Source organism: Macrobrachium nipponense, chromosome 28 (genome assembly GCF_015104395.2).
Source record: "Macrobrachium nipponense isolate FS-2020 chromosome 28, ASM1510439v2, whole genome shotgun sequence".
Taxonomy (NCBI): Eukaryota; Metazoa; Arthropoda; class Malacostraca; order Decapoda; family Palaemonidae; genus Macrobrachium; species Macrobrachium nipponense.
Genome location: NC_087217.1, coordinates 27572510 through 27587181, shown reverse-complemented (window position 1 = coordinate 27587181; position 14672 = coordinate 27572510). Strand labels below are relative to the sequence as shown.

Here is a 14672-nt window from a genome sequence, read left to right as displayed (position 1 = left end):
ACATATAAAAATAAGCAACTGGAGAATATTCCTTCAAAATCACTTCCGGAAATACTTTGTGTGAATTGCGTACGTCATTCCACGCCGGGGAAAATTACGCACGCCGTTGCCAGATGATGTTTTACTTCAATTCGGGGAATTAAATACCAATACAGAATTTACAAAGGGGTTAATGCGCATTGCGAAAATACCTGTAGGCAGCGCGCAAATTGCACTGAATCTGCGGACATCTTCATTGATTCATCTCCAAGATCCTCCCAAAAAATATGAATGAACAGTTCGAGCTTTCCGAAGCAGATGACTACATCGATGTGTAGTCATTATACGCAGGAGAAATGAGACTGAAGTTATTTTAATGATTTTACAGCTTATGCTAATTAAGATGACAAACATAAGAGAGTTATAACTCTTTATTTTACTTGTTTGAAAGGAATGTTGCCGACGTGAAGGTTTCGAACGCATTTCGATGCTATGGTTCGTGCGTCAAGTGAATCGAACCCCGGGAGTATACTTCGAGCCCTGTTACAGAAAACGCACCAGTTCTTCGGACTGAGCCGTTGCAACCGCACGTCCATTATTGTCGGTGGTGAGTAAGCAGAGAAAAAAAATCTTTTCAATTTTAATTCTCTGTTAATTCCACATTAAGTTTGATAAGCATTCACTCGTGTAGTTGTTCGATGTATTATAAATCGTATTGTTTATTGTAGTTTGTTGTATCGACGGTATTTTAATGTATTTTTTCCGATAAATTGGCATCACGAGCCGGGGGGAGAGAGAGGGTTGCCATGTGTGGCTTTTAACGACGCGTCGTCATGCCGGCATCGTCATCATGCGTCTTATTTTATGGCTTCGTCTCGCTCGTTTTTGTTGACACTTCATTTCCGCTAACTTAAATGATTCGTGTCATTATAAAGTTCTCGTCGTGTGTCTCTTATCCCCCAAAATTCGCGAGGAAAGTCTTTCGTAACCGACTTAGTTCCGCGAGGGAGCGGTTGTCCTGCTAATACGGACGAGTTGTCATTTAGGCTTTTTTCGGTAATTTTTTTCCCTGCGATTATTAATTTTTATAACGCAATTTTGTTTATTTAGTCATCAATGGTCGTTATGTTTAATTCTTGTATGGCACTTCTACGTAAGGAGTCGCCGATTTAATCTATATTTTCCCCATGAAGGTCCAATAGGCTTCCTGTTTTTATTAAATTCTCGGCCTCCCTCTCTCTCTCTCTCCCCGGCGTAGGATTCATCCTCCTTATACGCGAGCTTTGATCCTTCTCGAAGGAAGCAGGAGGGTCCTTCTCCCTCTATCCTGTTGTCGAGCTGATTGGAGGGAGGGACAAAGGAGGTTCCCTCCCTGGCTCCCTCCCTTCCCGTTACCTGCTGGACATGGCTTCTGCTCAAACGGACCCTCCGGGTCCCTCCCCCTCCCGCCCCCCTCATCTCCTCCCCAAGGGCACCTGCTCCTGATGGCTAGATGCAAGTTCAAGGTCGGCTGTTGTTAAGCCCCCCGGTGTCTTACGCCATAGGCCTAGCGGCTTTCTTTAGGCTTACAGACGTTGATTTTGAATGTCAAATTAATTTTGAAATAAACGGTAATTATAAAAGTAAATAGATCGTGAGTAATATGTAGTTATAGGGCTTCTTGCCAAGAGGTCCTTCTGCTTTCGTAAGGCAAGCTTCAGCGTGTTATGTGAGCTTCAGCTTGATTTGGAAGCTTCAATTTAGACCTTTTAGGCCTATACGATGTAGGCCTATTTTACTGGCAGTCTCATTAGAGGGATTGGGCTGTGAGTACGAGATTGTTTAGACTAGCTATATCGAATAACGACTACTGGTATTCATAAATTTTTCCACCGTGAAAGAGAACAGTAGAATCTATTAATCTTACATAAAGCAGAAATACAAAATTACCTCTAGTCAAGCCTGCTGTTTACTGTAAATACGTCTGAATTATTCGGCTCGCGAAATTCTCCACTCCAATAATCTCATGACGTCAATTGATGTGCAATTTTAAACACCCTGAGATGCTTTCGTCATCTGGGGACTTGGAAGGAAAGCTAATCCTAAATACACTGACATCAGTTAGACTGATTAGGATGACATCAGAGTTCCAGACTGGTTTGATTCTCACTTGTAGGGACTGCCCAGATAGTCCTTAACATAGAAGAAATTTTTACCTGTTTCCCTATATTTTATATGCAATAATGGACCCAATCACATGATTTATATATTATATCTATATATAATATATATCTATAATCTTATTTTATTCTTTTATTATACCAAATGCATATACCATGTAAGGAACAACAGGCAAAATTGTGTTTTCTGCTATTTTAACAAATAATTTCTGAACAGTCCTTACTTAACCAGTGTCTAACAGTCAGGGGTGCTTGATTAGGCGATCTATTGTCATCATATGTATGGTTAATTTTCATTTTAAAGTTTCTCCAGATGATAATCATTTATGTGTTATTAATCTTGATGGTTTTACTTTGTGCATCATTTGATGTCTTAGGATTACTAGAACAGGGAGAAGAAATAAGATCTATTTACTGGAAAGCATAGGCCTAGGTTAGTCTTACTTGTATATCTAATTCTTTATTCCAACAGAATGTTTCTTAAAAAAAAAGAGGGGGGGGGGGGATTAAACCACTATACTTTTGCTGACACACAGGCAACAGTACAGTACATACTGGCTTTTTCAAATTTCTCTTCTAGATTCATGCCTTAGACATGCTAGTACATATACAATTAGGTGTAGTCCATATTGTAAGCTTAGTTAGGTTAATGAAGAAAATTAGATGTGGTTTTGTTACTTATAACAAATTAGGAATTTATCGATTTATCACTAACAGATTAAAACTTGGGTAGGTGAATATTAAACCCAGTGCAACAAAATAATAAATACCCTTGAGGATTGGTTGGCTGGAAGTACTTGCTGGCATGATGGCATGGCTTGCTGTGAGTCTTTCATTTTATTTTGGGATTATCACTTTTTTTAATAACTCTAGATTATTATTGACAGCGGATATGGTCAAGGAAAGATTAGGAACTTGGTGTTCTGGTGAATCCTTAAAGAATATGTATTTGGTTGGAACATTTTCACTCTTTCCTACCCTAAAAGACAAAGTGTATTGCTCAACTACTTTTATTCCATTTGATTTGTATGAAGCTTTTTAGCATGACTGACTTCTGGGAAGTTAAGAAATTTTTTATGAAAACTATAAATAGTTTGGAAGTTGTCACATAAACTGATACAGAAGCAGTTACCTGTTGGGGCTAATGCTTTGAATTGCTCGTTGTATATTGAATGTACTTTACAGAGACCACCAAGTTGCATTTCAGTACTCAAAATGATGTTCTGGAGAGTATGGCAATGAAAAGTGAAAACTCTAGCAAAGTCAGACTTTTGAATATTGCAAAGCCACTACAGTTAAAAAAAGAATAAAAATTAACCCCATTGTTTGAGATCAGCCTCGTATACTAGTACAATAAACATACATACTCAGACATTTCAAAATAAGTGAACATTGTTATAATGATGTAGTAAGAGGATTAGAAGAAACTGGAGCAGGTGGAAAAGATAATGAGTACAGTACAAAGTACAGTAATTACATGTTTGGCAGATTACAAGATTCCTGCATGTGAAGGAAGTGTTTTGTGTTTTGGTGGGGTGTAGACTCTCGGGTGAAACATGAGGACAGTTGATGAGAGGACTATTCATCGTTTCCACCAGATTTCGGCTAATTTAGATTCTTTTTAATACTGTATTTTAAATTTATAAAAAGTCATGGGAATATTTTTTATTTGGTCATTGCAATATTTTAGGCTATACAGGCGGTCCCCAGGTTACGACGGGGGTTCCGTTCTTGAGACACGTCGTAAGCCGAAAATAGTCGTAAGCCGGAACATCGTCAAAAACCCTAAGAAAACCTTACTTTTAATGCTTTGGGTGCATTGAAAACTATGTAAACTGCATTCTTATGGCATTTTTCATCAACAAATCCTTCAAATATTGATTATTTTGCATTTTTGGTGTCATGTTTCATCTGGCAGATGAGTGTTGTAGGCGTCGTAACCCTGGAAATAACTTCTATTGACAAGCGTCGTAACCTCGGAACGTCGTAAGCCGACACAGTCGTAACCCAGGGACTGCCTGTACTAGTAATATAAGAAGCGTGCACATTCAGCATTCATGTGCTATATTCCAGTTTTATGTAGTTTATGAAAAGGAATTTGTATGGTAGGACTTCCTATTAACAAGATTTATTCCTCTGTAGACCCCTGACAGATGGTGAGAAAAAGCTTGTCGGAGATGTTAAATAGACCAAATAGCAGCACAATCGCCTGGCTGGTTACTTTCACACCACCAGACCCAAGTGCTACCTCTAACTATGTTTGGACTGTGAAGGAGTTGAAGCCTAAAGTAGTTACTTGTGCAGATATTTCAAGATGGAGCACTTAAGTGTCGTACAGTATAGGCTAAATGCAACATACCACTCGAGCACAGTATGGAATTATTTCATGCATGTCTTTTGTTTAGTCTAGTACTATTTTCAAATGTTTCACCAGTGCACACTGAGCACTATCTGGCTATTTGTCCAAAACACATGCATCTATTCTCTCTCTCTCTCTCTCTCTCTCTCTCTCTCTCTCTCTCTCTCTCTCTCTCTCTCAAAGGTGCTTAAGATGTACTGTGCTTTCTCTCTTAAGAGTGCTTAAGATGTACTACAATGGTTAATTGAGGAAACTATTTGTGAACCTTAAGATATTTTTCTAGTTGAATAATGTGTCAGGGATGTAGGGAATTAAATCCATTATCGCGGCCACCGCTGCGGAAATCCGTCTTTGCTTATCAGAAATTAATTTTGAAGAAATTTAGGTCAAATGCTTAGGTGTTTCTTTACTTATATTAGGAAGATTTTTCAAATTAAGCTGCAAAATTTATTTAATTTTGTTAAAAGGAAGCTTTGATTGCATTTGGCCAATTTTAGGCAGTCTTGAAGTGTACAGTAATTGTCTTTTATTATGGATAGAATCCTTGAATATTGTACTGCTTGGTTGTGAAGGTATAAACAAATCGGTAGATTATAGTATCTTATCAACACAAGTGGTAATAAAGGTGATAAATCCTAGTGGACAGAATCAAGTTTGTTTTTGGGAGCACTACACGATGTTAAACTGTTAGCTTGGAAACTGTGGCATTTTTTGGTTACTCTTGTTTAAAGATGTGGTGAAAAGTAGATGTGTTGGAATACCGTCTCTTAATGTTATTGATTATCATTAAACATGCTCTGCTGCGGCAAGCAGTCTAAGAAAAAGGTTAAGGGGGAGAAGGCCGACTCCCACACCAATGGTGCATTTGTGCAAGACGAGGGCTTTAAAGGTGATGAAAAAACTCTGCGAGTTACTGCGAGTTCTCCAGTGGCTGAGAAGACTGGAATGGGTGACAGTGTAATGGGGAAGGGAACCACGGTTGATCCTGTAAGGGGGAGAGCAATTTCTGTTGATCAGCCAAAAAGTATTTTGCAAAGTGACAGTTCAGTTGACAGGCAAAAGAGGAAAAAGAGTGCGAGGACAAGGAGTGTTTCCTTCACTTTACCCTCTGAGGATGTGCCTACATTGAGCAGAGAGCAGTTGGATGCTATGTTCGAAGAAGTGGATAAAATAGAGGAGGTGGAGGAAGAAGAATTGAGAAAGAAGGAAATGTCTGTTGGGGTTCCAAAACATATCGGTGTAGTAACAAGTTTGAAAGACAGTTGCAGGGAATTCAACCTGTTAGATGATTTTAGTGACTCTGATGATAATACTACTACTTTGGTAGGTTTCTGGTTTCTTTTGTCTGAAGAGTTGTTCCAAATTCTATGTACGTATTCATATTTTTCCATGTTATGCCTGAACAGTATTTCTGTATGTTGATGTATTGCTTACCATACCCTGAGATACTGATCTGTAGTTACTTTAGGTTACGGCTCTGAACTGTACAGTTATTTTTCTTGGCACAGACCATATCAAAGATATTTACAACATCATCCTTATTTACCTTGGTGACCCTCCTATCAGCCCTAATGTTTTGTTACCAGACAGTTTATGGACACAGTAAGAGAGGGGAAGGATTTTAAAACTACAGTACTGTATTCAGAAAGCATGAATTACATCTAGGACTTTAGGAGGAGAACATAGTGTTGCCATTCAGGCAATCAATTTTCTGATTTGTATCAGTGCCAAGTCAGTGAAGACGTACTCCTGAGGATATTCAATACTTTAATGCCTGAAAAGTTGGAAGACCAATTCTTGCATAGCCTGTAATGCACCTGATTAAACTGTGTAATGTACCGTATACCAGCATGTATCTCGACACAGTTGTTTATGCATTAAATAAATTTCCATTTTTGAGTTCATGCATAATGTTACCTGCAGTTATTGCCAACTTTTTATACACTTACTGGCATGTCGGTTTTTTGGCTTTGCAGTGATCATAAAGGAAATTTTCTTTTTCCTGGTTTGTTTAGGATAAGTTATTCATAATCCTTGCTAGTTGAGTTAGTCGGAGTTGAAAGATAGAATCTTTATATGGTTGATTTTATTTGCAGTAGTAGTTAGTTTTAAAGATATTGCATACATTGCTTCACATAAACCATTGACTAAGTTTTGAATTGGTAGTTTTTGGAATGCTGTACTGCGATTCTTTTCGTACTCCAGTCAATTATAGAAGTCTGTGAATTATACAAAAATTATTTTTCTCAAGCAACAGATTTAAATGATTTAACAGTAAGTCACGATCGACTTAAAATTTTTTTTTTATTTCAGAAAGAAGGCAACCACAAATCCAAAATGAGCAACCAAGTGCCACAGCTTACCAAGCCTGCCCCAGTTTTCAAGGGAACAGCTGTTGTTGACGGCCAGTTTCAGGAGATCTCGCTAGCTGATTACCAGGGGAAATATGTTGTCTTCTTCTTCTACCCCTTGGACTTCACCTTTGTCTGTCCCACAGAGATCATTGCTTTCTCAGACAGAGTACAAGAGTTCCGAGATATTAATTGCGAAGTCATTGCTTGCTCAACAGACTCTCACTTCTCTCATCTTGCTTGGTAAGTTCACTGTGCTGGTGAAATGTGAAATTTCACATACACATACAGTATGCTGTTGGTCCAAAATATGATGTAGAAAAGATGCTAGTCTCTTTCTGACTTGTTAGTGAGCAGTAACAGGTTGTCAGAATGTCTGTCTGCACCAACCTCATAAGTAGAAAACTAGAGACTTTGGTTATGTTACTCTAAAGAAATTGACCAATTTCCCAGTGACCAAAATATGCAAGTCAGTATCTTCCTTTTCAGGATCAACACCCCACGTAAGGAAGGGGGTTTGGGAACCATGAATATTCCTCTCTTGGCTGACAAATCCATGGAGATTTCAAAGAGCTATGGTGTCCTCAAAGAGGAGGATGGTATCGCCTTCAGAGGTCTTTTCATCATTGATGACAAGGGAAACCTCAGACAGGTATGTTTCTTGATCCAAGATAAAATGTTGAATCGATAAAGTAAACATTACAGGGAAGTTGTTGATTTAATGATATATGCTGCATTGCACTAGTTTAATTCTGTACCTTTGGGAAGGTATTTGACTTCCACACATACAAGACTAACCATTTTTTATTACCGCTGAAATTCCTACTTTGTTAAATTGGTTTTATTGTAACCCAAAATCTTTGGTACTACTAAATGTCAAGAGCTTTTGTGATGGGTGTTGAATCAATACTTTGGTAATATTTGTGGACTTGATTGTATTCCAGTGAAGTTGACTGTGCATTCTGTCTCGCAATATTCAATGGATGTTTGCTTTGTCCATAAAGTTTTGGTCTATTACAGTCTTGATTTGCCATGGAACTCGTACATTTTAGCTACCCAAGTGTTTGTTTACAAGTAATTAAATTTATTGAAGTATATACTTGAAATGTTTGGTAACATTTGGACTTTTAATTTAAGGGGTCACGTTATATATATAGTACAATGCATGTTCGGTCATAATTTGTAATTTTGCCAGTGGAGAATGTGGCTGAAGAATGCTGATATATTATTCAATATGAGCAGAAATTTATATGGATCTTTTAACATGCAATGCCAGCTTTGATATGAGCAGAAGGCCCACATGGACAAATTTATAGTTAAATCCATGAAAAAAAAACCGTAAATCTTGACTTGAAACTAATTGTGCCTAGTATTGGTCTTTTAGTCTGAATAACTGCACAACATAATTGAATGAGTATCTGCAGGAATAATTGAACAGTAATAAATAAATTCTCCATTAAAAAATGTTGAAATAATCAGACATCAATAGAGGGAAGAGTGATACTAGATTGCCTTTTTTAACAGTTGATACTAAGCTACAATCCTTCATGGTTAGTAATATTTTTTATATCGTAATGCCATTTGTGTATTTCAGGCCACAATCAATGATCTTCCAGTGGGCAGGGATGTTGACGAAACCCTTAGATTAGTTCAGGCTTTCCAGTTTACTGATGAACATGGTGAAGGTAAGTTTTCATTACTTGAAGTTGGATTGTAACAGGTACCATGTAAATATTGATTTTTTAAATCTTTCTATTGAAATTTAAAAAATTAAAATAATTTTCAGTAAACCTTTCAATATATTTGGTCACATAGTTTGAGCCATTCAGTTTGTTCGAAACTGCTTCCTTTGCTAATTGGGCTGTAAAACTTGGGCTCTGTAGGAGGCTTAAGCTTCAACTTTGTGATGTTTGTTTGTTTTGAAGTTTGGACAAATACACCATGAATTTGTTGGAGTATGAACCTTCTTGTTAAAATATTTTCGATGTTCAAATGTTAATGTTCACTGTGGGTCATTGTAGATTTTTTCTTTTGATTGTAAAATGTCATTGACATTCAGTGTTGAAATAGTTAATCATTTTGCAAAGCCTTAAATATTGGTGAGGATTATATTGAGGCTTTTTTTTTTATTAAATTGGAAACCTTCAACATTTCACGTACCAAATCATCAGGTTTAAAAGACAGAAAATTATTTGTATTTATAGCCAAGAACAAACCATTTATAAACATAGAAAATTAGTTTTTATAACTAGTAGGATACTTTGGTGAGTTTGGCAGACCTCTTGAAATTTTGTAATTTCATCATAATCGGTGGCTACTCAAGAAATGGACAAGTTTGGTGATGTGGTCTGGTATGTTTGATAGTGATGTTTATGGTGAAAATTATGTAATAACTGTTTACAGCAATTAATATATTTTCCTTTTTCTTTCCAGTTTGCCCAGCAGGTTGGAAGCCTGGTTCCAAAACCATGAAAGCTGATCCTACTGGCAGCAAAGAATATTTCCAGTCTGAGAACTAATTTGGCTTTTTCATTCACTGTGACTGAGAGGGGCAGCGTTTAGGATATTGATGTATCACAACGTAAAGAACCATTAGTTTTGTTTAATGTTAAGGTAGAAATTGTCTCCTTGGTTTCATATTTTTTCACTTCATTAACATTATACCTCATGTAAGTCTGTTGCCAGTATTATTAATCAAAATAAAAAGTAAATCGGATTTGTAGCTCTTTGGAATCCTATTCTTGGTGATTCTCAGAGATTATTTCCAAATTCTTGAATGGTTTCAATTTTGCTTGATATGCGTATATGGAAGTCTTATTTTGGATTAGGTTTTTTGTGGTGTTGAGAGGTGATTTGATCATGTGTGGCTAGATGTAAAACCAAGTAGCTGGTGAAAGTCCAACAAAGTAGGGAGGGAATTGTATGGACCCACTGGAAAAACTTATTTCAAATTTAGTTTGTAGCATGGTGATGGTGGCCATCTTGAGATTTTAGGACTAGGAGTAGTGAAAAATGTAACCAATTATAAAAGGCATTCAGAGTAAATCACTATACAGTATTTAATATGGAGCACAAGATCTGAATATGAAGAAAAGCAAAATAAGGAACCGAAGATATTAGTATAGGCTACACAATGGAAAGCTTGTCTTTGCAGAACTGAGAAACTATTTTAGATTGAAAAATATGAAAGATGTTTCAGTAACTCTATGAAATAGTACACCTCTAAAAGATAGTCACCTAGCTTGCTTAATCATATGTACGTATACTGAAGAAAAATTCCACGTTTGAACAATGCAAGAAATTTTTAATGGTAATTCACTAATATGCATTTTGATGAAGTGAAGGGAAAGGAAGAGGTGAATGACAAAGAAGCCAAAGCTGACAAAGGGCAAGAGTAGCACATACAGAGGGAGGTGGCAGGGCAAAAGCTGTAGGACTAGAATCTTGAAAGGTCAAACAATGAAGGAAGAAAAAGTTGTTCAGGATTGTTTAGTGGAAGAGGAGAAAAATATGTAAAAATGGAGAATAAAATACTGGTGAATGATCATAATTAGATAAAGTTTGGGGTATAAAGGAAACCTGCAGCCAGTAATTTGAAGACTGAGCTGGTAGATGCTAACATGACAAAGGACAATTATGGAGAGTAACAACCTTTAAGAAGGCAGAACGTGAACTTGTGGATCAGATCTCGATACCTCAAATCAAATTGCCTATGGTTTTCAGTTTCATTGGAGGACGGGTTACACCTTACATTAACTATCGTAATGTATATACTAAAGTTGCCATCTTGAGACCAAGTAATTAGCTGTTGTCTAGATTAGTTCTCTATAGGTAGCTTGCAAGGGAAGGGTCTGAATTCGCTAAAAATAAAGCCAATTCACAGATCCAGTTCATTATCGAGTTAGCTCAGAATCTGTTTTTTTCAACATCCCCATTAATTATAAATTTCACCTGGTTATAGAGTTTGCCCAACTGTATTGCTACACAGGTAACTACAGTACATGAAACTTAACAGTGAAGATGTGTGCAAAGCAATTTAAGAAATCAATTACTTGTTCAATCAAACAAAATAAATCTTGATCCAATGGCAGCCATGAGAATTAGCTGGCAAAATGTAAGCACCATTGTTACAATATTAAATGCATTGTATTCATACAACATACAAATACACGTGTAGTAATTTGTACTGTTATTAAAAAATTAACATATACTTCAAAAATTAGTATAATTAATTCTCCTAATGAGACATGTTTTGCTACGGCTTCATGAAATAAATTAAGTCCTTATTACCCGACAAAGATATGTATTGTTTTCAAAACAAATATTTCATGAATGTTTACATTAAGATTAGTGTCATATGAAAAAAAATTATTTACTCTATCTGACTTCAAAAGCACCATCGCAACTTATCAGGGATCCCACAAATCTTGAAGTTTACACCAGCTTCTATTTAATTGTGGAATTTAAACTTGATTACCATATCTCTGCCCTACAAATGAACTTTTAGACACTGAAGGGCTTCAATAGCACTTTAGCCAATTTCTGTGGTGACATATGCTTAATAATCTTGAGCGCCAAATCTGTTACAGAGGCCTGATGTGAAAAGAGATTCACTGTTTATTACACAGAATTAATTTGTTTTTTATCAGGTGAAATGGTAGAGAATCCTCAACCTGTCAGGTTTGGAATCACCTGCATATATTGCATGGTGTGGACCTTGTCATCTTGAGAATATGAGTACTGACAAGCGAGCAGGAATATTATTGTTAAAGAATGGAATGTGTAGAGAGACTTGAGCATCTCTGTTGTGTCATGCCTTCTGGATATCAAATGATATCCCTGCTGTTCATTTGTTTACTCTGAAAGCCTGAGCTAATATGGTCTTCTACAAGAGCTGTGTTTGGAAACCCAAACTGGGACAAAGTTATAATGTTGGACTTAAGTATACTATACTGTACAGTCTGGCATGGACTATTTTTTTCCAAGAACTTTACTTAAAGAGCTGGTTGAGGGGACAGGTCTGCTATTGTTGGCTTTACCTATATCACTTTTAGGTTTACCTACTGTAATTCTTATGGCATTGGACAAATCTTTATGAAAAGTTAGCCAAAGCTTGTTGTAAACCTGCAATAAGTATGATTTCCTGTTTTGTACCTGGTGTTTGATAATTTCCAAAAAAAAAAAAGCATACTCAAAATCCTCTTCTAGTTTCAAAATTTAATATAACTAATGGTTAATTAAACCATTTTTTTTTTTAAATTTCTTGGAAGTTCTTGTCTATGCTATTCTTTAAAAATACCCTTAAGAATATCAACGTTTTCATGTACTGTTTCATAAATTCTATTCTGGACATAATGTCTTCCAAGACATATTGCCACACGATAAAATTCCTTATCTTATTTCTTCTAAATATAGCACACTTCTTATTGTATGTTGGATTCAGTATACACACTGTATCTGTTTCCACACCAATGATGACTGTCGTGAATGTTTTGTTTTTCATATATTGTTTATTCTGATGTTAGTGTACAAATTCACCTTCCTACTGGTTGTTCACACTGTCAAAAGACTTTGTGCTTAGAAGGATGAGGAGCAGCCTTTTAAGTGGTATTTATAATGAATTGTAAGTTTTTTTATGCTCTCTATTAAGTAAAATATTGATAAGGAGGAATTTCTCCAGTGTTATAAATGCTAGAAAGTGATCATTGCTCTGCAATCATCACATATTCCAGTCAATAGATATTTATTTTGGGGTTAACCGATGCAAATATTTTCTGATTTGGATTCCCATATGTATGCATGTCACAGTCATTTGGGCAACACAGCCAATTCAAGCACATTAACTGTTTCCACATGCAGTGTTGCATCATTTGCAGGATAGCAATTATGGTCCTCAAATTGGATTGTTTATAATAATGATATTTGAAAGTTACTGACTTTACATTGTAGTTTTTCCTCGGTAAACTGTATACAATAATTTTTTAAATATTGTTGCTACTACGGTGGGAGGAGCTGCTGATGAGGTTACAAATTTTATGGAGGAGGTCACAGGAATAGATGAGAGTATTTGGAGATACAGGAGGGTAGGAAGAGGGAACAGAAACAGGAAAGGGTGTGAAATAAAAAATAAACAACACAGCTAAAGAGTCGGACTATAGTCAAACTCATCCTTTTTGGCCAGTGAGGCGTTGGTCGAGAATACCGGGTATTTTCCCCACCGTTGCCACGTCTACCCAGGTACTTCCGCCCCACCCCTTTCTTTTTCTCTTTCTCTCTCTCTCTCAGACTGATCCTTGTTATTTTGACTTGGTTTCCACACCACCATGGAAGTAAAAGTCAAGGTACGTTTTTTTTATAGAGGTCTCCCTAGTATGCCTAATCCTCTCCATGCTGTTTAATCAGGAGATTCGTCGTCTGATCGGTCCTTGATGTTAATGACGAATGACTCTATAAATCGCTCAACGGATATATCTTACTTTGCATCTTGTTCTTGAAGTTTCTCGGCCTGTTTTATTGCCTGCTTCCAGTTTTCTGCTGTCACAGTGTTTAAAGCATCTTTGACTAAATGCTTTAGTTCAGCAATTTTGAATGTATTTCTCTTGGATGTGTAAGTTTTTACTTGAGCCCATATAAGCTCTATTGACAATGGTATGGGGGTAGTCATACAACTTTATGTCCTGCTTCTGAAGCAAGCGTGTCAATCACGTAAGTTTTCTTCCCATTATTCATTTTTTTTTTTGTGAGTTCAGAGAGCTCCACTTTCAGCATGTCGTCACGTAGATGTGCACCCTTCTTAATAAGCCAGTCCTTTATTACTTCCTTTCTCCAAGATTTTGTTGGGTCTTTTTCCAGCACCTCGAGTGGTATGATGCGTTGTCCATCACAATTACAGACTTCGGGGGGATGTTGGGTAACAACTGGGTTTTAAACCATTGCTCGAAAACTGCAGCATTCATCTGCTTGTGATAATCACCATCATTTTTTGCTTGGAAAAATAATTCAGCATACTCGACAAAGCCTTCTTTCTTTCCTGCATGAAGAATGACGAGGCGATTTCCTTTTCCTGTAGGCGGCTTTACTCCTGTTGCTTGTTTGGAGGCCCTGTCAGTCCAACACTTTTCAACAGTGTAATTTTGATTGACCCAGGTTTCGTCAAGAAAAACAAAGTTTTCAAAGGACTGTCTGACTTGCCGCATCTTTCTCAAAAATCTTGTGCGAGCAAGAGCAACATCATTTTGTTCCATAAGGAACTTACGGCCATCAACTTGAGAAAATCGGAAGCCAATCTGCAAAAGGACTCTTTGAAGTGATTCATCGCTACCTTTGTAAGATATTTTCTCCTTCAGCTCTTCCATGACTTTGGTGAGAGTAGGGATTTCACTTCTCTCGTAAACTGCCAATACAGTTCTTCTTAGGATACACTTATCAAAGTCATCAAAATTAGTAACCGTTGCAGGCTGAGTTTTTGTTGGTGAATGGAAGACAGGTTTCTTTTGTTCAGCTTCTAGCCACCAGTCTTGGTTTGCTTTGCTGCAAATCCTCCTAACAGTCCTTTCACTTGCTTTGGTGGCTTTGGCTGTCCGAGCAAGAGATTGAGTGAATGGCAACAAAGGTGCCCCGCTGGCCTTTTCATCTAAAAAGTACCGATTTACATTGTAAATTATTTCCTTTGCTTGACTATGCAGGCAGGGGCAGCGAGGAGTGGGAGATGTATCCATGTTGGGTCAGTGACTCAGTGACACAGAATGACTTTTGGTGTCCAGAGACGGAGAGAGGTGGCCACAGAACAAAATGACAGTACAGCGGTGTTGTCAAATCTCAGGA

General features: G+C 37.1%; 1 protein-coding gene across 1 annotated transcript; it reads left to right on the top strand.

The window, feature by feature from the left end:
• The first annotated feature begins 5245 nt into the window (after window positions 1–5245).
• LOC135201606 (peroxiredoxin 2-like) lies at window positions 5246–9564 on the top strand. The gene is made up of 5 exons (XM_064230653.1): window positions 5246–5820; window positions 6811–7091; window positions 7338–7500; window positions 8443–8533; window positions 9282–9564. Exons 1-5 carry the CDS (start codon window positions 5290–5292, stop codon window positions 9365–9367), a joined length of 1152 nt encoding a protein of 383 aa, XP_064086723.1. The 5' UTR covers window positions 5246–5289; the 3' UTR covers window positions 9368–9564.
• Window positions 9565–14672: the final 5108 nt, after the last annotated feature.